Source organism: Argiope bruennichi, chromosome 1 (assembly GCF_947563725.1).
Source record: "Argiope bruennichi chromosome 1, qqArgBrue1.1, whole genome shotgun sequence".
NCBI lineage: Eukaryota > Metazoa > Arthropoda > Arachnida > Araneae > Araneidae > Argiope > Argiope bruennichi.
Window position 1 is genome coordinate 19,426,607 of NC_079151.1, and position 24,097 is coordinate 19,450,703.

Here is a 24,097-nt window from a genome sequence, read left to right on the forward strand (position 1 = left end):
AGAATAATTCCTGTGGAAAATGACGCATATTTGCCTTTGACGTAGCGAAGCACCAGCTTCACTAAGAAGAACAGTGAATTTTCCTGCCAGGATCTCAAATGTAAGAATGAGAAGAGGATGCTAGATAAGTAAGGTTATTCTAATTAGATGAAACAATAAATTGAGATATGGTTGTGTTGGCTACATTTCCAATATTGGTTGTATTTTCCGGAAAAGTTGGTGCATAAACTGATAATGGTTATCTTGTAATTAACCACAGTACTCACTGTGACCGGGTCATTCATGAGCAAGATATTTAGACAGGATGGGGGACAAATTTTATGGTTATTATAGTGCGCTATTTCTTGCCAAAGCACACATCTGTCTATAAGTTTTTGAATAAAACTTATTGAGAGCAAAACTGAAGAATAGAATCCATGATTCTGCTAAGTTAAGCTGTATCTTATGTTATTACACTACTGGTATGCTTTTCTCACTGTATTCAATGTTACTATAAAATATTAGTATAAAGAATGGGAATCACATCCCCTCTGAATGATAGCATGCGTATCCTAAAATATTATCCTGAATTTCAAGTACAAAAACAATTTTTTTTTTTAAAAATTCGATGTGCAAATTAGGCAATTTACTTAATATAATACAGCAGAGTAACTTTTGATATTTAGGTCAAAAATAGCCTGATAAACACTAATAATTTTTAATCAAAAAATGAAACCTAAAATTGAAAAGGTGCTTGACAAAATTGGATTTTATAAAAATCAGAAAATACATAAAGCATAAATTTTCAAATATACTTTTCTAATCACGTGCTGTGAAGACATATTTAAAAATCATATTTCACTCATAGCAAGAGTCTTTATTGCATTAAATAATGCGTGTGCAATATGAAAGTCAAAATGATATTTTACACTGTAACCGTTAAAATTATTGTATCATTGTCTCAAGTCATGAGTAACGATTTAAGTTTTCTCGATGAAACCACCTATAAAGCAGTAAGACGTAATTAAACTTTATTACATATGGCGCAACTGTCAAATGAACACGGCAGATGGCACAGAGGATGCGCTTTGTTGGCTAAGCAAATTATAACTGATTGTATTATAAAATTTATTTCGTCTGCTATTGTCAGAGAAATTCTCAATTAGGGGTTCAAGTTATTTTACTTCATGTATTTCATCAACCGCTTGAATATGGAAAGAGAAATAGTTGAATTCTTTAAAAAATCAAAAATGCCACTAAAGATATAAATCATTATTATTTTCAAATTAATTGAAGATTTCATATTTTATTTCTTGAAAACAGATAATTCTTTATAATTTTACAGTACGGATTGTTAAGTATATACAAGAAATAACACAAAATTTTTCTTTGCCTTTTTTGAAGAGGGGGAAAAAACAAACAAAAACAAAACAAAAAAAAACGTTTTAACTTACAAATTTCTATTACAATAGAATTATTCAAATTTCGATGAATTATTTCGGGTAAAAAACAATTAGAAGCCATTTTCATGCATCCAATGTCTTTTTTTTTTTGCTCTCTTTTAAACTCGAAAATTAATGTTAAATTACATTCGATTTTAGCAGTTATTAGTTAGCAATACGATTGTTCGACGGGTATTTATTTTGTTACCTGTAAACTGTTAATGTCAAATGGACACATTTAGTGTTGTTGAAGCTTCTAAACCAGTTAGACAATTGTGAGATGAATGTGATGCACAATTGTGATACACATGAAAAAGAGTTCTTCTCTTTCGCTATTGTGGCAACATCTTGTATCCCGTTGGCTTGTCGGGGTTTTTTACACTTTTTTCCTTTGCCACACAATCTATTTACCAATTCGAAATCGACAATACCTTTGTATTTTAGAAAATTGAGACTGTGGTTCTGGAAAGCTTCTTAAATCTTTTTCATTAAAAGCGATGTTCAGCAAAAAAAAAAAAAAAAAAAAAAATGTAGCACCGTTTCATTTCTTTATTTTTGTTTACTTGAATTAGATTTTCATTAAATTCATCTGTTAACTATTTTTTTCATTTAATGTTGCGGTATGCATTTTTTGCGCACTTTTATTAAATTTGATTTGTATTATATTTGCAGAAATAATATTTTATAATAAGCTTTATTTTACTCGCTTTCTGATGTACTAGGGTTTTTGTACATTTGTATGCATAAAAGTTCTAATATGTCAGAAATCGCAATACACTGTTTTAATATATTCAGAATTTAATTATCAATTAATCGATCATTTTAATTAAATTTTTATTTCATACTAAGGGGACTAATTGATTTCTATTTACAAGGACATTTTGATTTTAACATTTGTTAATATTTATATTGATGAAAAATAAATCAAAAAATAAGAAAAAGAATATAAATAAAATAAACAAAATATTTACTATATTTTAGTACATTAATAGAGGTATGCATTTAAGAACTGTTTTAAATGAATTTTTTTAATTATATTTTTCAAAAGAGCATAGGAAAATTAATTATTAATTATTATATTTAATCTTTTAAATTAAAATCAGTTCATAGAAAAATATGAATGTTCTTTTAAAAAATTAAATAATGTGGAAACTGTGACAACTTTATTAACATTTCTTTAACAAAAGATGTTCTATTTCAATTAAACAAAATAACATGAAATGACTAATTATTAATTGATTGATAAACTATTATAGACTAAACTAAAAAACAATGACATGCATGACTGCGCAGTGTAAATTTATAGTTACATGAGATCGTTACAATCTAAACATAAAAACTTAGTAAATTGTTCTGGGGGTAGATGTACCTCATGTTACAATCTAATAATAACAGATAATAAAAGGTTAAAAAAGCATAATTACTGGAAAAATAAAAAAAGGAGAATTTTTTGAATAAATTATGATATTTATTTTCTCTTTTTTTTAACTGTGCTCAATAATCTTTTTTACAATTTTCCCATTCGGATTTACTGCTGAAGGTATTTTAAGCTTTTCAGGACAGAGGTACATACCTTCATAGTCATCATTTTTTATCCGATTTTTTTTATTGATTTATTTACAGATAACACAAAAGTTTCAATTACATTTGTGTATGTAAGATAACAGGTACTAATAGCCAAATTATGATAAAATATATCGTTATTTGTCACTATTTTTCTAAACTGGTAAGTTTTTCAGGCAAAAGGGGTTTGGAATTTTATGCACATCATCCTAATATGGTCATTTTGGTAACATAATACATTGGACATTGTATTGGACATTGTACATAACATATTACATTGTATTAGTAACCTGTGGGAGTGGATTCCTCGAAACTTTCATGCATAATCTCTAATAAATATATTTATATATTATTAACTGCATACCAATCACGTAAGAGAGAAAATCTTTAGCGATTTTCTATTGGTGATTAATCACTGGAATGGGATAAATACTCAAATATCAGAAAATCAAGTATGCGTTTCGGATGCTTTTTTCCAAGCACTTGAAGCCCAAATTTGACCCAGAACTACGACTGAACTTACAACATTACATAACAAATTTCATATATTTTAGTCAGTTGTGTTTCAAGTTATGTTTTTGAGTTATAGGTTTTTCGTACTTGTGGTTCAAAGTTTTCTAAATATCTACACTTTAAGTGTTAAATATGTGAACCAAATCTTATTCATCTAACAATTTTTGTTTTTATTCAAATTTAACATTTGAATTTGTATTCGAACAGCCGGACAGACAGATTTTCTCCGAATGGATTTTATTCAAAATTTGATGTCCCACCTAGATCAAATCGTTTTTGAGTTATCATATTCACGCACATACAGTCGTATTTCCAGTAATATATTTTTTACAATCAAACACATAAAGGTTCGTCAGAATCTTGTTTGAATTTTTTGACTGGTATAAAAGTTATTTAATGATTAAATAAATTAATTTCTTCACATTCTGATTTCGTAGCAAATTATAAATATTTAGAATTCATTTTAGAACTTCTATATTCTTCATATCCATTTATAGAACATTTTAATGTTTGGTTGTTGAGTAAACAATTTATTTCTGCTCAAAATCTATTAAAGGCAGTTTTCGTTAAACATTTTAAGATATTTTTTATTTGATTTTAAAATTCATAATAAAATTTTAAAGCATAAAGTAATCAACAAATAAAGTAACTTCGGTATAGTTATTCTGAGAAAAGTAATTGGAAGCATGCATTTTATACAAACAAAAAAATTTTGTGTGTAAAAATTTCCGAAAATATAAGATTATATAGTATTTATTCAATTTTCAAATTGAAAGCATATTATTAAAATGAAGAAATTTTTCGTTCTTAATATATATATTTTTAGATAAAGTTAATATTATATCAGGAAATCTTATTGTATACAGTCAATTTTCCTTAAAAATATGTTGTAAAATAATACCAAAACTTTCTCACTAAAAGCATGTCCTTTAGATAAATTTATGGACAGCGTCTAAAATGTTGCATTGTTTTTATGTTTTAATTTATTTAAATATTATTCAATGATTTTGAAATAGCACATTTCTGAACTAAATATGAAGTAACTAATAAAATTTATTTTTTATAAACTCGGTATTCAATTTTATTTTAAAATCTATAAAAATGTTATTTCATATATTTAAAATTTAATCTTAAATGTATTCCGTTTCATGAGAAAGAGTTTTAATTCAAATTCGGGGAATCTGTATGGACATATTTTCAAGAATTGAATAATATCTTCAAAATTCATTTGCTTACATATCACTGTAAAAAGGATATATAAATAATTAGACAATTATCGTATATACATAATTATTATTATATAAATATGCATATTTATATAATAATACATTTTAAAAATATTTAAAAAAACCCAAAAACATTTAAAAAAAGCATTATTACAAACAAACAAAATAACATATTTTACAAACATCATCAAAAGAAAAGTCTCTAAATATTATTAACAGAAAAATAATACAAAATACTTAAATAGCGACAGCAGCAATAAAGGGGAAAAATATGACATAGAAAAAATTTATGAAATTTTCATACTCGTATATATTAATTTAAAAAAATGAAAAGAGTAATTTAAAACTACTTTTGCATAAATGTTTTATTCATAGCGTTTCAGCTGTTATAAGCCCTTGTAATTAAAAATATAAATACTAAAAGTAATTTGCTTATTCGGTTTAATTTAACGAATTTCATCAAATTATTCTATGATATAAGAGATCAGTATCCCAACAATAATTTTTAATGAATTATAATTGTAGTTTCGAAAAAAACTCACTATTTTCAATATTTTCAAAATTTGTTTTAATTCTCAATTAAATTTTCAACTTTTCAAAACTTTGTGAATTAAAAATGATAGTTTTACATGAATAATTTTTACATTTTATTCATTAGTAAAAAGATGTTGAAAAGAAAATATCATAAAAATTTTATTCTTTTCAAGATTTTCTTAAAAATGTATCGCTCAATATATATCAAAATTCCTTTAAATAGATCGAATTCAAATTTAATATTGAAACATTTTCATCATGCTTATGATTTTATCTAAAATAATTTTTATTCAAAATGTATAAAAAGTAATTTCAACTTACCTATAACTGAGTGGTAAATAAAATACTTCTTTTTATACATCTTTGCAATTAACAGCTCCAAATTTCATAAAATAAAAGCTATAACAGGATGAGCTCTCATCCCCCAAATTTTTTTTTGTTTTATTCTGTCAATGTACACAAAAGTGATAGAAATACTTGATCAAAGTATATATAGTTTCATTTCGATTTAAATAGAATATGAGAATTTTTATCCGAAACCGTTTATCAATTTACCATTAAAATTACTTTGGCGTTTTTCTTGTTTTAATATCTCCTTTTATAGTTCTGAAATTCATTTCTTTAAAAAACTAATCTATAAGAATGTTAACTTGGTGGCATTCTTTTTGACAAAGGGTTATTGGATAGAATCCTGATTTCATTTAACATTCAATATCTTGGATAATCTGATTCGCTTTAATTCCGGTCATACAGTTAGTTTGTAGCAGTATGTTGCTAGAATATTCTTTCTACGGTCAATACTAGACTAATTGAATACAAGTTAAAAACAACTTCTAAAAGAAAGTTGTGCAGAGCCAATCTGAACTGCATGTGTGGTTGCAGAAGGAACGCGTTGTCTAATGTGTCAACCGTCACATGATCTCTATTCAGTCTCAAAATAGCCTAGTTTCAAAATGGTCAGTTGACCTTTATAAACTTAACCTAAACCTGGAACAAAACAGAGGAGATTGAATGAAAATGCTTGTAAGACTAACCTTCGCAGGAATTCCGAACTTCCTCGGAATAACTGCCTAGATATTGAACTGTCTTCTCCATGAGAAATGAAAGAATTCATATCACAGAAAAATACGATCCAAAAAATATTTTTCAGCTGTAATGCAACTAAACATGAGTGTCAGATTCGCAAGAAATACAGTAAGCAAGCACACTGGGAGCCAAAACGCTGCAATCGAGATAAGCCGGCACACGATTTGATTATGACAAATATTTTCCGGAACAGAATTCTATCGAATAAATTCAATTGTTATTGCTTTCCATTCGATCCATGTTTGGTTTGGCGAATCAATTTTAAAAGTTTTTTTTCTTGTTTTTGAGTTACTTTATCTTATCGAGTCACAGCTGTTATTCTGCATCAAGCTAGTTTGAAGAAAAGCTCATGATAACGAAGAATTTAATTGATATTGGCGTGTGCTCAAAATAGAAATATTGATACATGTAGATAATGATCTAATCTGAAATCCACTGAAAGCATGCTTACTGAATGAATGGTTTAAACTTTGGAAGAGTTCATTTTCTTTTGAAGGTGGTGTTCTTTGTGAATAAATTAAGTCTATTGAAACTAATTAAAAGTTATTTTTTATATAAATTTTAATTTCATATCTGAAAACCGTCGAGGGATAAAAAAAGAGAGACAGCAGAAATTTAGACAGATAATAAATTATCTTCTTATTCATGATATCAAAGGAAATCCATATCTATTGTAATGCGATGTTAGCTATTGAGTTATAAGAGTTTGATAATGTTATCACAATAGGTATACTCTTATTATAAATATTTATACAGTCTATTTAAAAATAAAAAAGTATTATATCTTAGTTTTCCTGCAGTCTAAAAACTTGTGATATAAATATTGAATTAAATAGACATTCATTGGAAATTTGATGTTCCAATTTAATTGTTATTATTTTTCATTTAATTATTTAAAAATTTCTTTAACTATTTTATGGTTTTTATTATAATTTTTTTCACAAATAACATTAGTGGAGTATGATATTTGCTTATCTAAATAAAATTCTTTCAATTTAAATTTCATTAATGATTATCGAGATGCAAAAAGAGCACCGATACGATGGAAATATTTTTTATAATTAACTTTTGAATTAAAATAATTATTATCATATTGCAATTTAAAACAGTAACAATAGAAAATAATATTAACATAATAAAGATGCAATACGTAACAGTGAAACAAAAAAAAATAACTAATAAAGATCGTTTCATTTCATTAAGTTTTTTACCTTATAAATTATTTTGGAGTAAAGAATTTTTTTTTAATTCTTAACTATCTGATTAAAAGAGAAACATCTTTACTTATTATAAAGATAAATGTGCATTTGAAATCAAGTTTCTGTCATTTGTGTATCTCTTTGCAACTGATTGTAATGAAATTTTTTTCTTTTTTAATAAAGTTTTCTTACATTTATAAACAAACCGGAAAGAGGCCACATGAGTTCTAGAAACAAGCATGTGATTTGGTGATGTTAAGATTTGTGCTAATGTGAATGTTGCTCTACGGACTAGACCGTTTGACTTAGAGCTATCAAATTTGGTACATACTTTAGAGGGTGCAAATGTGCAAATTGGTACGATTTTTTAATATTTAATTTAAACTTTAATTAATTAAAAAATTGAAATTGTCTCTTTTTTCCGCGATAACTTTCGAAAATATCACAGTAAAAATAATTTCAATATCAACTTAAAAATCAAAAATTATCTTTACAATGGTACAAATGTTTTAACATATAAATTAAAATTCTATTTTTAATCAATTTTTAAAAATATGTTAAGTAGATTTTCCAACTTATTTCACACAAAACAAAAAAATAATATCTAACCGGCAAGAGTAAGTTACGCGTGCATGGACAAAATTAGCTTTTTCCAACCTGTTGCCATCCTGTTGAGAAGAGTTGAAAGTAAAAGATTAAGTGAAGTCTCACTGCTAACTAAAGTTAGAAAAGTAATTTTCAGCACGCGTCTATAAGAATTGAAACAAAATGAAGCATATATTTTCTAGAAAAGGAAATATGTTTCTGAATTTCTATTCGTATATTTTCTGAAGCAATATTTTCTAGAAAAAACAAATGCAAGTAAAATCTTTCCAAGAACTTTATTAATTCAATAATTCTGTTCTATTTAATTCAAACATGCCTTATATATAATACTATATATACAGTATGTCTACTCTATTCGGATCCCAATTTCTAAACAATTAGTATTAAGTAAAATATCGAGCAAGAAAAATTATCTAAATGAAATAAAGAATTTTGTTTTATGCAATTTGAATCAATAAATGTTCTGATAAATGGAAATTTTCCTATTTTTATGATTCTGGGTCCTACGAATCATATTTATCAAAATATTTTTAGATACTAAAATTTTAAATAAAAAGAAAGGTACACTCTATTATGACTAAAATTGAGAAATCAAGAAAATCTGAATTTTACTATCTTGTAAAATCGCGTAGCTTTAGCCCACTCCATTGATCGTCTCAAAGAATATGCGTCAATCAGCCCCCAGTGTTCCCCCAAGGCTTGTTAACCTAAAGTTATGAAATTGTTTATGATCCTGAAATTGAGATATTCAAAACTTCAGAACTTTGTCAGATTTGTTCGCAGAAGATTAAACGGTTTTTCTCATTTAAAAGTTGAAGTGTCAAGCAATATATTTTAATAATATTTTTGAATATGAGACCTGAGGATCAAAGGATTGCATAAAATTTAAACTTCATGATTTTTATCAGTACATTTATTGTTTGAAACAAAATAAAATATTATTATTTACTTTATTTAAATCCTTTTGAAAATAAAACTAAAAGTAGAAATTAATGATGAACAGAGAAAGTTTTGTTGAATAATTCTTTGAGATAATACATATTAAAAAAAATTTTCTGCAATTAAGATTTCAATATCAAAAGAGCAAATTTTCTGTATTAATACTTAAAAAGTTTTTGGTTTCAGTAAAAAAGCTTTCGTATTATTTAAAATTTAATCACTTCCACTCAATTTAAACTTCAAATTATACCGAACATACCTGCAAATTAGAGAAATACATTGTACAATAAATAGGATGGCGTAAGGCTTCTATATTAGTTTGAGCTATATAATTAAAATTTGAAATTTAAAAATATTTTGCTGGATTTATTTTTTTCCTAATGTTTCACAAGAACTTTTGGCGGATGTTTTCGCAATTTTGAGCTTAATAAGATATCGATGACGAATGTTCTTTCAGGCGAGCCACATCAACAGGCGCTTGGATTTCGACAGATTGATTGCACGTATTCTGGTACATGCATTATTAGTGAAATCGGGTCTGAAATCCGAGCGAGATATAAATATTTAGTTAATATCTTATTATTAAAGTGCCACGCCATCAGAATTTGCTCATAGAGAACATTTAAGAAAATATATTAACTCAGTTAAAAAAAAAACAGAATCTTGCAAATATTATGCTTGCATTTATTTTAGCTATTTATTGGTCTATTTGACGGAATTAATTGAAATAAAAGTAATCTATACGGCTGTTAACTGTTTGAGAGTTTCCAGAACTATTTTTACAAGCATTTAATTTAATAAGTATCTTTTTTTTAAAAAAGTTTGAGCTTTTAAGTTATTTTTAAAAAAAAACATAACTTTTAAGATTAAAAAAAAAAACTCGTGTTAAAAATAAAACGAACTGGTTTTGCATGAAATAATGCTTTTAATGGTACTTTAAAAAAATTCTTATTATATAACATTTAGTGTTTTTTTATTTGCTTTCAATTTATCAGTTTTCCATTATTAGAATGATAACTTGATCCCATTACCTATTTTACATTGCTTTCAACTCATCTGTCAATTTTTGTAATTTATTTTCACTTGATATCGCTTGATATTCCGTTAGAACGTAAACAATTCAAATGGAATAATTGATAAAAAGTCTTGTTACTATTAGATATTTTATTTATGACAGACGATAAACGTAAGAAAAAATAAAATAACAAATTTTCATGTCTTAAATGGGTGAAAGATTGTAATCACAAAGAAATGGATCAATGTTATAGTAATAAAATTCTAGTTATCTAAACAGCAAACTGTTTAGATTATCTACTCTAAAGAAATAACATGCCACTTGAGTTTCTTTATTGATTATAAAGGAATTGTATAACAAAGGACACAACAAAGAATGGAGAAAATAAATAAATAAAAAATGAAAAGGATCCAAAATACTGAAATGGTAAGTGTATTTAATGTTTTTAAATAAATATGCATCCAATTTATTCAGTTTCAATATTCAACCCATTAAAGAACATTAATATTCTTAAATTTGACATTATAAAAAAGGAAAAGGAGAGAAATTTTGATATTCTAATGAAACAAAAATGTTAATGCAGATTTTTATGAAATGTTATGCTTTATAATGATAATATAACTGCCCAAACACCAAATTCTACTTGCGCTATTAAGAAGAAAATACTACACAAAACGTTACAAAATCTTTACTGAGATCGTCAAATAGATTTTCACCTTCAATTTAAAAAATAAAATAATTTTTAATAAAATAAAAATGGCTCTATTTCAGCATCACCATGATTTGTCTGCTGCTGTTCTGGAAAGAATTGATAACTGTTGAAAATATTTTCAAAAATATAAAATACAATTAAGGTGTACGTACATGTTTGAAGATTTTTTTTAAATTTTAACTTTAAAATTCCAGTTTTTTCACAGTAGGTTATTAATATATGTTTAAACTTATTTCAGTGAGAAAAAAACTTATTGCACTAATTATTAATTAATTGAATAATATTTAAGGAGCTAATTAGCCTATTTTTTGAAACATGATATCTTAAATTCTAATTTGTACAGACACACAATTCTATTTGGAAATTATGCCTAATATTAGTTTTGATGTTGCCTGCCTCAAACAAGTTATAAAAATGTATAGTTTTTTTTAAACAATTTTTTCATCAACGATGAATAGAAAAAGCGAGATTTTTTCAGCTATTAAACAGCTATTAAAAATTTATTTCTATAAATATAACTTTGATTGGGGCACAAAACATCCGCCATTTCATACAGATTATTTTGATATATAAATAACTGTATTTGGTTCATTTCTTGTTCAGTTATGATTGTTTGAATGAAGCAACATAGTGGAAAAATATCATTCTTCATAAAATGAGTTTTAAAAACACCGTAATTAGGGTTTTTAATGAAAGTACCTCAAGAAAAATAATTATAACTCGAGAAATATTCTGAATATTGACAATATTTTGGTATCGTTTGAAAGTTAAAGGATCAGAGAACATTATTAAGCAATAAAAAAATATTCGACATTTTGAACGATTTTCGAAGTGTGTACATACACCTTAATATATTTAAACCAGTTTTTGTTAATTTGTAATCAGTTAGCTTAAATACACATCATCACGTAGCAATATATTACATAGCATTTATATCTATTCCTATTTCATACAGTTTTGTCCCTCTAGGAAGGATGCCAAGTTGCTGGATAAGTAATGTCCTCTCAAGATCCAGAAATGATGATATTATCATTGCCAATTATAGATAATAAATATATTCTACAGCAGTGGCTAGTCTAATAGCCATCATCAGCATTCATGCTATTGATATTGATGATCACTTTTTTAACTGAGTTTAACATTCATCGTACTATCTAGGCTTGTCTTTCAAATACAGTGCATGGCTAAGTGCTACGATGGAAGGATTTCCATATAAATTATCAAAGTTATCAAAAATTAAATTATCAAATTAGATGTTATCAAATTTCATGTTTCATTAGTAATGTAGTTTTTCATTTTGCAATAGTGCTCATTTATTGTAGTATCCAAATCTATGCTATAAACTTTATTTCAGCAAATTTTATCGCAACTGAACTTTTTTTTAATTCTAGAGACTCTTTTTATTTGTCTGTGAAATTTTTATATTATAGTTTCCCACTGAAATAAAGTCACAATCAATCAGCTTAACAAAATGATTTTTTTCTTAATGTGCGGTTTTACAGTACCATTAATTGAAGTTAGATTTGTTAATGCAATATCGTTTCTTTTTTTGTTAATGCAATATGGTAATTGAATTTTATAATTCAAATGTTTAAGTTTATGTAAATCTTTAAAAAAATCATTCACTTTTCATAGAAATGTAGTTTTATTTCGGGGGAACATCGTAAAAATGGAGAAAATAAAATGAAAAAGTGTGATACCATGTTTCCTTTCTAATACTTGACATCTCTTTTCGTCGTATCTATTTTCGGTGGCTTTCTTACTTGCAGTGACTTCTTCTAAAACTGTCGCAAAAATGATGTTAGTAATTCTGGACCTGGGAAGAGACTTAGTTTCTTCAATATGTGTAACTTATCATTTGTATTAATAATGCAAAACGTTAGATGTCGATATAAGCACTATCATCATTGGATCATTGGAGAATTCTGTAAATCTTTATTCCGAATCAGAATCGGATAGAAAAATTTTAATTCAGAAAAGGAAATATCAAAAAATTTTGTTGCCGATTGTGCTATGGTGCAAACTATATTCATTTCGGATTGCAAGTTTGATGAATTTGCTTTACAGCAATTATTTGATCTTCAAAAATATCTAAACAAACAGACAATCTCAGATTTCAGCAGATCTTTTAAATTTGATCGACTAGACAAGCATGCTCTCAGTGTTTCCTAACAAAAATACCTTATTCAGCTGTTATTCATACATTGATTAATGACCCATTATCGAAGGGAGGGAGCCATTAAACAATGTCACTGATTTAATATGCCAATCCAGAGCCGTCATTTCATTCTCGAGTATGAGGTGGTCCTCAGATGAAACCAATTACAGGTAAACACAATATAATTTATAAAAATAGGGAAACTATAGATGTTTATGTAAAAAGACTGAATTTAAGAAAAAAAACGGAGTTAAATAATAAATTTATTGGTGAATAACAGTCTTAACATAAAACTTTCTGCAATGCTGTATTTGTCACATATTTTTAAAAAAATTATTCGCGGGAGATTCTTTTGAAATATTTTTAATAAAATTTTATGAAAAAAGAAAACAAGAAAGGAACGATAGTAGATATACTGATCTTATTCGATTTCAGGGAAAATTTGAAAAAAAAAATAGAGTAGAAATCAAAAACATGTTTAGTCTTCAATGTGCTAAATATAATTTTTTCCCAGTTTATTGCATTTAATCAAACAAAAACAGTAGAGAAATTTTGAACCAATTGTTTTGAAAACAGGAGTAAAGAGAGAATCGATAGAAACTTTAAGCAATTTAAGCTATACTTGCATTCTCAGAACTTGCATTAAAATGAAATATTTTGCACATATTTCAAGGATAAAATCATAAACATGCCATAAACAAGTCAACGGCGAAAACAAATCGAATTTCAACAAACCTCCATCTGAATTTTAGAAATAAACACAAAAGCATCCAGTATACAGTATGGAAACAGAATTCGTTCATCACCATAGATTTCTCCATCATCTGTTCATATATTTATTCACCTGGGATTTACATCTGTGAATTGGGTTAGTACTTAAGGGATGTCCCTGAAAGGTACAAATACGAAACGCTTTTATAAAACCGATTATATGCAATGTCAAAGGAAGAATTTATTCTTTGGCCTTGTAAACCTGATTTCTTTTTTCTAAGGCTCTTGGTGAGTCATTAATACAGGAAAACAGATGCATGTTTAACTTCATGAGAAAATGCGTCAGAAAAATGATTTCGCTTTGATTTTGTTCAATTGATTATCAATATATATATATATATATATATATATATTTATATATATGTAATGTCAATATCAATATGTAAAAATATTTTTAAATATAAATTAAACTTTAATTAATTCACAAAGTTTTATCTTAATTTAGCTCATTGTAACTTCATTTTAAAATGTTTTCTTTATTCCTGAACAGATTTCACCTTTTTTTAAAAAATTAATTCAAAAAAAGCTCTGCAAAAATGCTTAATTCAGCGGTTCCCACGCTTCGAGTGAAGGGATAAAAAATTGTCAAGTAAGGCGAATTCTTTGTAAAAGATACCAAGATTCTAGATTTCCCTATCTTAAATCGACACGTGTACAGAAATCCCTATCAAAATCTCAGAGTATATAATCAACGGGATCGGGATAAATATTCTTGTCATTTTCATCTCTTTTATATATATATATATATATATATATATATATATATATATATATATATATATATATATATATATATATATATATATATATATATATATATATATATATATATATATATATATATATATATATATATATATATATATATATATATATATATATATATATATATATATATATATATACTGCTTTTAAAATCCCTTTCTCCAATCAGCATATAAATCGTTAATTCTGCTCAATGGCATCTTAAATAACTAAACCTTCTAACCAATCTAATCAATCAGAATGATTTTAATTAATTAAACAAACGATTAGCTAAAAATTTAAAGAAACATATAACCACTTAAAATTAAAGAATTTATTTTCGCTTATTGTTTGCATGTGAGAATTTGTTCTGGCTATAAAAAATGTTTGGGCTAAATTGAATATGCTATTATAATTGATTTATTCACTAAAAAATTCAAAAGAAAAACCATAAAACTAAAGATAACTTATTCTAAATAATAGAAAAATTACGCATTTTATATAGTAAATAATGAAATGAAAAGAAATGCCTCATTTTATAAAAATGAAATATACTATAAAATACAATTACAGTTACCAATCTGAAAAGAATTTATAATCTGAAAGAAAGGAATGACATTACCATAATGTTTGTTAGAAATGTTTTCCTTTGGCTAGACTATAGAAACCTATTTAAGAAGGACATTTTCGCACTTTATTCTCTATTATTGACGTAACGGATTCATACGTAGTGAGAGAGAACACGATTTATCGAATCTGCTGCGCTCGTAGATTCTCTTCCGTAGACTCATTATTGCCTTATAAAACAGACATGTGAAGTGTATAAATGGAAATAAAAACGTGTAGCCAAATGGCTACACGATGCACTTTAGGGTGTATATATATATATATATAATCTATACTTATATAAAGCTCAATGTGTGTGTGTGAGTTGGCGCTCTACAGGTCAGACCGTTTGACCTACAGCTACCAAATTTGGTACATGTATACCTTGGAGGTCGGGAATGTGCACCTTCGTTGATTTTTTTGAATTTTTAATTAGAATTTTAACTATTAATTAAAAACTAACTTTCCCGCCAAAAAGTCTTTTCATTTTCCCCACCGCCAAATGAGTAAGGCTTCAGTTTTTTCTTCCAACAGTAATGTGGAAAGGCTTAACATTTTTCGGCCGATAATTTCAAACGATTCTGTTTATTTTCTTATAGTTTCATGCATTTAAAACTAAACATTGTTAATTAATTGATCTGTTCATGATGAATCTGAGAAAATTTTGTAGAAAACTTCTTGAGATATTACATAAATTAAGAAAGATATCCTTTAGTGCCCATAAGGTTTAGTTTAAATACTCAGCGATATTTTTTTTAAAAATGCTTCGTTTCAGTAAAAAATTTACTTATACTAATTGCAATTTAACCATTTTCACTTTAATTTAAAGCATAACTTCTATGGGAGCTATAGGAGTTACATAAAATATTTAATTATTTAAATTTTAACGAGCATTAAGATTAGTGAACCGACTGGTCGCCTTATATATATATATATATATATATATATATATATATATATATATATATATATATATATATATATATATATATATATATATATATATATATATATATATATATATATATTTGAGGATGGTGGAGAAATTATCTGTATTAAAGAAGTTGTATTGTTTTTATAAATCGATCAGCTTTATTCACCAAAGAAAGCTTTTTTTATTTAAAATTGTAATCCGTCAGAAATATTTTACAAATTTAAAGTAATAGGAATAAAGGACAGTGTCAATATTCCTATATCAGAATGTTTTAAGCAATGCATTTATTGATTTAGTGTATAGATATTGAACTACGAAAAGAAAAATAATAGAATAAAGAATTTCACATTTTTAAATTATATTTTATATAACAAACTAAGAAAAAAAACTCTTATGTAATGTACGAAATTCTAAAGTATTCCTGTTAAATCTCATTTGTAGCTTTTTCTTCAGATTGGAGAATAAACAAGTTCTGTGAGGAAGAGACCGTGGGGCAGAAAATGTATTGACCGTGAAAGAAGCATTCCATACAATAATCTCTTTTAAATTCTGCTCCTTAGCTTTGTTTATTATCATCGTCAGCCTCTATCGCCATTTGCAGTAAACTGGATTGAGATGGCAATCTGACTCAACCAGATGGAATTTTATAATGTCCCCCTGACCAACGCAATTTCTTTATTCTAATTCAAATGTATAAAAAATGTATACGCTTAAGAATCTCCATCATGACAATAAAATTAACTGAAAGCTTGTGAATACATAGCATCTAGGTGGGTGATTTTTTCGATTGAGAATGAACTTTTCGAAATTTATTTTTTAGGTATTAGTATAAAACTTTAGTATTTTTTATAAAAATATCCGAAATACGTTAACTGCGAATAGAAGTAAAATATTTATTTGAAGTTGATATTTTAGCTCCCCCCCCCCCCCAAAAAAATGATTTAGTGCTAACCTACCCAGTTCAGAAGTACAGAAATCAGAACTTTTGCAGCTGAAAAAAAAATGGGCAGTTGGAATCTTAAAGTAAGCATAATATGTTTGTTCTATCCTGAAGCTATTAATTGAAGATAAATATTTGAGAAAATCGTTTTTCTTGGCGTTAAAGATCATTATGGAACTCGGGCAAAACCTGTATCATCATGACTGTATGCTTTACTTTTTAAGAATCGGATTCAGAATCATTTACAGACTTTAATGATGAGAATATTTTTAAACTATAAATGAAAGGGTGTTTATTACATTTCAATTACGTATTTTTTTTATCGATAAATCCACTTGGAGAAAAATGATTGCAAATCTGATTTCTAATATTTCTGCGCTGTAAAAAATAAAATAATATTACAAATATTATTGTTTTCTTCGTGTAACTACGTTGTAAGTTATTACTGGCAATTTTTTATATGTTGATAAATAAATAGCAGAAGCTCTTTCTATTAAATTCAAAAACTGACATTCAATATCGTCAACTACTTTTCCAACAGTAGGCATAGTTGTGAATTAGAAACAATATAAAAGGATAATACTTATTTATTATAATGACCAATTAATATTCATTTGATATCTGTTAAATGTCATAAAATTTTCAAATTCTGTTTGCACAACATTCTTATACGCCTCAGTTTTGAATATAGTGATAAATGAATTTCATCATTTAGCAGCAATTTAGATCTTAATTTAAAATGTTACAAGAAAACAGTTTATAAGTTTCAAATCATTAGTGTAATTGTACGAGTAGAAAATTTACCGTCATTATATATGATCATTATTTATAAGAAATTCAAAATTTCACAATTAGTAGAATATAATGATTTTTACGAATTCATCTTTAAAACTAAAGAAAACAGGATAATACAAAAACATATTGCTTAATTTCATAATTTTATCTGTAATAAACAAAAAATATAAATGCTCCATTTATTTAAAAAAGAAGCCAAAAAAAAAATAATAACATAACTTTTATCAGAATTCAGATGTAGTAGTTTTTTTAGAATAATTAATCAATATCTTATTTTTTGATTGGAAATGCATAAAGTAGATGATAAAAGAGTGATAAGATAAGATATGCATATTATTCGGAAATCTAAAATTAAGCCCACAAAAAAGTCTTAAATTCTTGCTTTGATTATAGCATTCGAATGTGCGGTTGAAATCGAACATACCTAAAAAATAATTCTAATGAAAATTATATTCGAATACTATAATAAGTATTGGTTTAGAAGATATCGAAGTCTCAAAATTATGCCTTTTATTTGTAGTGAGAATATATTTGTTTCCAGAAGAGAATGCAAAGAACTTAAAGATGCACACATGAATCAATAAGAGTATTCTTTACTCAAGTTTCTGGTATACCAACGCAATATGCCAGGCTCTATTCATTTCCTTTAATAAAAGTCTGTATTTTTACGATGTATCTCAAAGTCCTCTAATGACTAAATGCCCGGATAAAGATACAACCAAGTAAAGCATTATAATTACAATACAGGGCTTTTGGTACTTCGTAATACTTTTATTTGTTTTGTATATTTGTTTCCAGAAGTGAATGCAAATAATTTAAGATGCATAGCTGAATTAATAAGACTGTTCTTCCCTCAAGTTTCTGGTATACTAACACAATACGGCAAGTTCTATTCATTTCTTTTCATAAGAGTCTACATCCTCTCGACGTATCCCAAATTCCACTAATGACTAAACGACAGACACATTGTAACGATGACGATATTGACGATATTGTCTGTAACGGTGACGATACAGACAATAACACATCAAGATGCAATAAGCGCTTTTGGTACTTCGTAGTACAATAGTTATTTTTATGTCTTCATTTCGGTCTATTGGAGCCATGATACATGTTTGCACGTTTAGCTAGAAGATTGCCATTACATACACATACTACGCATCAATTTCTTTATGTTCACATACAAATGAAAATAAAACGAAAAATCCTTTACCATTGAAAAAATTTGGTCCAATGTTTGAATCAAATCTACATTTTTGTTGTTAAAACCGTGTACTACATTTTTCCCATCTAGCTGTAGCTATCATATTCAAATGCATATGAATGGACAATCAAACAGCCTTCCGAAATAAAGACTCTCTTCAAAATGCCATAAAAATCTCCATTTTTTTGCCATGCCATCCTCTTGTTTAGATCTTCACACTTTCGAGTTATTGTGTTCAGATTATACCAAAAACAATTTTCTTTGGACTCTTGGATGTTTAAAAACAGGATGGTTCATCAAGATTTAGATGACGAAGTTTTAGAAGTGATTATAATATTTTCTTTTTGCGTACCTCATATACTAGAAATTTGAATACTAGTATTCCTTTTACTTTTGAAGTTAAGAGCATTTTTTCTCATTTAAAGAGAAAATTTGCGATCGATCTGATTATATTATCATATTTCATGATCACGAAGACCCGATTTCTTTGCAATGCGTATGTGTATGCGCAAAGTATGATTTTAGAGTAATTTCAAAACGGATGATCAAATGGTGAATCTACAAATCAATCAATCTTCGGTTGTGGAGGGCATTCTTACACAATTGGTGGAAAATAAAAAAAAAGTATGAAAAGGTAAAAAATATAATATTAAAAGATTATTATATAAGCCCTTTGGAATCATTTCAAGAAAAAAACGCTAAGTCATTTGTAACTTCAAATTTCAAAATCTGTTTTTTACAAAAAATTTATATTGATAATAGTGCTACGTATAATTGCTTCTCATATAAGTTATAAGATTTGTTTTTTTTATGTGTGGTCAGTAAATAATTAAAATAGCATGTTGATTAACATTTCTAGAGATGAGTCTGCTTATATAGTCTCATGTAGATTTAAAAAAATTACGTCAGTTTTCACAGTCCATCTTAAAATAATTTACGATGGTTGACTAAAATATTTTTGCTCAATACTATTCTTTCTCTTTCACAATATTACAAAAAAAAAAGCGAAAAACACCATTTTATATTTCAAGAAGTTGCGTAAAATCTAAATAGAGCATATGAAATTAATGTACAGATAATATACATGTCCATATAAAATAATAGAGATGCATGCTTAAATGTCATACGTATTTATATATGTAATGGATGAGATACCACATGAATTGAAATTTTGTTGCAGTAATATAATCTGTTAAGGCAAAGTTATTGCCTCACGTATTAAAATAGATGCAATAGAAATCTTTGGACCAATAAGGACAAATAGATACCAAATTCTAAAAGACTGAGTGCACCAGCATTATTGTAAAACTGTATAAATTATTAAATAATTGAATTATCGAACGTCATTGAGCAAATTCGAATGACTTTCTCTATTCTTATCCATGACGGCTTCATAGCAAAAAATAAGTGTTATTTTTAAAAACTGATTTATGGACAGAAAATAATGATACTTACTAATTAAAATTTATGTGTCAGGATATCACTCCTTCTCTCATTTATGCAAAATTCTTCCTTAATAAGCAAGAAAAAAAAATCACTTGTAATATTGCAGTCAGCTTGTTAAAAGATATTCGACAAGTAGTGCAACAGGAAAGAGACAAGTTACCGCAATCGAAGTTTGTTCCAGACTGATTTAAAACGTTTCACGAGTACATGATGTTTTAGAACTATGCAAGCAAATAAATTACTTTCTGTAGAAAAATCTGTAATAAAAAGTTAAAGGTTATAAAACTTTGTATGACTGATTTTAGAATAAACTTTATTGAGCAGCCTATAATGCAGCAGTTTCGAGAGAAAAATACACTCAGAACATCAATCACGTAGAATTTTTATTGTTTTGTAAGAAAAAAGTATTCTACTTGCAGTACTTGCAATAAAAAAACAAAAAAAGTATATGATTTTTGTTTCAGTGGCTGTCATGAAATTTTGGATGAAGAGGGGGAAAAAACTCACTTTGTGGCAAATGGAAACTGAAAACAATTTTGATATATCTTATTATAGCAGAACTATAAGCGATTACAGCTTTAATTTTTTTCATCTAGTTTTTCCATTTATTTAATATTTTCAATCAATTTTAAACAAAAATTTTAAGAAGATTAATATTAAAGAACTTTACATATCATAAGATATTGAATAGCTAGCAATTCACACAATAGAATTTTCAAATATACAAATTTCCCCCAAATTACACTAAACAATAGTACAAAATAAGGAATATTAAAAGAAATGAGAACATTTTTAGCTAATTAGGTTTTGTATGTGATATCAGGCAAAAATTATTTTATCAATGATACAAATGCTAAAATTTAAGATTTGTTTTTAATTAAGTAAGAATGATTAATTGTTAATCTTCGGAGAAATGAAAAGTAGAAGATGAATGATTTCGAATGATTTTGGTGACTGATAATTTCAAAGGGTAAAAAAAGAAGGTTTGTGTTAAAAATTGATTGATGATAATATAATTATTTATATATACTTTTAATTGTTTGTACACATACTCTCTGTATATAATTATTTATGTATACTCTGTATAGTGAAAAAAATTGATTGATGATAAAATAATTACTTATATATTCTTCTAATTAACTGTCTGTACATGTACAAGGAAAATAAAATTGATTGATGATAAAATAATTACTTATATATTCTTCCAATTAACTGTCTGTACACGTACAAGGAAAAAAAATGTTTGATGATAAAATAATTACTTATATATTCTTCTAATTAACTGTCTGTACACGTACAAGGAAAAAAAATTGATTGATGATAAAATAATTACTTATATATTCTTTAAATTAATTGTTTTTACACGTTATCTCGTAGAATGAAAAAAAAAGATTGATGATAAAATAAAAACTTATATATTCTTCCCATCAATTGTCTGTATATATATTCTCGCACAGTAAAAATACTAATATAGATTAGGACTGAAATATTTTTATTCCTTAGCATTTCAAAGCAATTGAAAATTAAATTTGAAATTAACAAATATTTATTAAACTATTATTCTTAAAACTGTAGGAGAAATATTTTCATCATATAATAAGCGAAGCATCATTTAAATAGTAATGTTTGATGATGATTCTAACTGTAATGGCAAATCCTCTACGCCTTAATTAAAATATATTAAAGCACATTTTTCTTAAAAAAAAAAAAAAAAAAAAACTTTATTTAATGTATATTCTTATAAGATCTCAACTTTCACATGTGTTAACCTCCCTAAAATGTCTTAAAACATTAGGGGGAATTTTTTCTCCATTTTTATTTACCAAATAGGGTAAATAAAAATAACCAATACCAATTCCTTTTTAATTATGCAGTTCTGATTATGCTGAAAAAGTATAACGGTGGTCGTAAATCATTGTTCTGATTAACTGTGCCAGTATGCGAATGTTCCTGATGATATTTTTGCTAATAATGAAGATGAATGTGTATATATGTTGCCGTTTTATAGGCCAAACCATTTGACCTACAGCTAGCAAATCTGGAGAATACATACTTCGGTGGGGGGAAATGTGCCGCTCAGAGCAGATTTTTCAAATTTAAATTAGAATTTTCATTAATTAAAAATAATGATAAATTTTGTGGCTTTTCCGCGAAAACTTCCAAAAATATCATTCCAAAAAAAATAATTTTACGCCATTTTGAAATATAAAAAAATATTTTATTAATTATACCAATATAATAATCGTAAATAGTTTTGCTGAATTTTGGCAATTTTTTTTAAAGAGACTTTTTGCCTAGTTGCAAATAATAAGATTCCCAAAAAAAATTTAATTCAAACCGTTTTCAGTTTCATTAAATATTTAATCGCGTAAGTTTCACCCATTGTTGAAAGCTAAGGAGGAAGGTTTCTGTTATTTATCTGTGTAGTTTACAAAACAGATAAAAAAATGAAATTGCAGCAAAATTTAGAAGATAGGAAAACGAGATGGGACTGTCCCTTTTAGAAAAATTCATGTATACAATAAACAGAACTTAAACAAGGGAATTAAAATAAGATGATTTTAGTGTGGAACAATTTGGCGAAATCATGAATATGAAGTTGTATCTAACTGATTTATCAGAAAAAAATGTAATGAATGTTCCGATTGAATCAGCTGGTCACCTGAGGCGATTAGTGTTAGAATAAATATAGATATCAAATTCTTCTTAGCATTATTGAATTAAAAAAGAGAGAAGCATATCATCCTTGAATAAGTTCAGAGGTTAAATTGATTGAGCAGAAGTTAAAAGGGTTCTGATCGCCATTGAATGGGATAGGCTTCAGGTAATTGCCAGGGAATATTTCTTGAAAGATACTTCAGCTATAAAAATACAATCTGGAAAATGAGTCTTCTTCCTCGTAAAGTAAGCACGATAGTTGACATACAGATTCACTGTCGCTTAAGGATAGTTCAGACAATACGAACTTGGCGTAGTTATATCATTTTATCTTTGAAGTAATCATATAGATTAACCAGCGGCATTTATGGTGCAAGTATTTCAAAGTCTCCAGAGTTGCCGATGTAGTTTGTGATAATGTTCGCTCTATACACTTACATGGTGAAAGAGATTAATACAATATGCTGACAATGGCTTTATACAAAGTTCCGACGTATATACGAAGTGGAAGAAAAGCACTTTAGTAAAAATATTCCGCAGTTAGCTCTTCAAACTTAGATTTGTCCACTCTGGTTTCATAAATGTTGTTTATATCAATAATTTATCTCTACAGTGCATTCATGTGCCCAATCTATAAAAGATGAGTGATAGATGCTGATATGCATTTTTTTCAACTGGGCGATGCATTCAATGAACTTTTTCAATAAGTCCTTCAAGAAAAAAGAGGTTCAAATGTTTTCCCATGGACGGTGTATAAATAATCCAATGTACGAAGTTTCGCAGCCTTTAATTGTGTGAGGCGTGTTTTGCAATATAATGATCTTCAACTGTTTCAGTCAATGATTAGTATCCTACGAAGAGTCATGACGCTCACTTGTATGGTTATGCATCATGATCTTCCAGATTGACAGAAATCCTAAGTAGCATCTTTTTTTTTTTTTTTATGAATCTCATGGCGTATCATTGTAGCATATACCAAGGTCACTTATAGTTTTTGTTCTGCTATATTGCACAATTACTATTCTTA

The 24,097-nt window shown here is 26.8% G+C and overlaps 1 protein-coding gene across 5 annotated transcripts in view; it reads right to left on the reverse strand.

The window, feature by feature from the left end:
* The window catches only part of LOC129963150 (sodium/hydrogen exchanger 9B2-like), a 99,222-nt gene that overhangs the window by 46,431 nt on the left and 28,694 nt on the right, over positions 1-24,097 (reverse strand). The window contains exon 1 of one of the 5 annotated variants that reach the window (XM_056077268.1): positions 6,292-6,541. The exons of 2 other annotated variants lie outside the window; for them this stretch is intronic. In XM_056077268.1, the coding sequence (XP_055933243.1) occupies positions 6,292-6,352 (61 nt within the window). In that variant the 5' untranslated portion in view covers positions 6,353-6,541. Of the gene's footprint in view, positions 1-5,578; positions 6,262-6,291; positions 6,542-20,421; positions 20,581-24,097 lie in introns of those variants that run through there. 2 more of the 5 variants (XM_056077287.1, XM_056077306.1) reach the window with 2 other exon arrangements.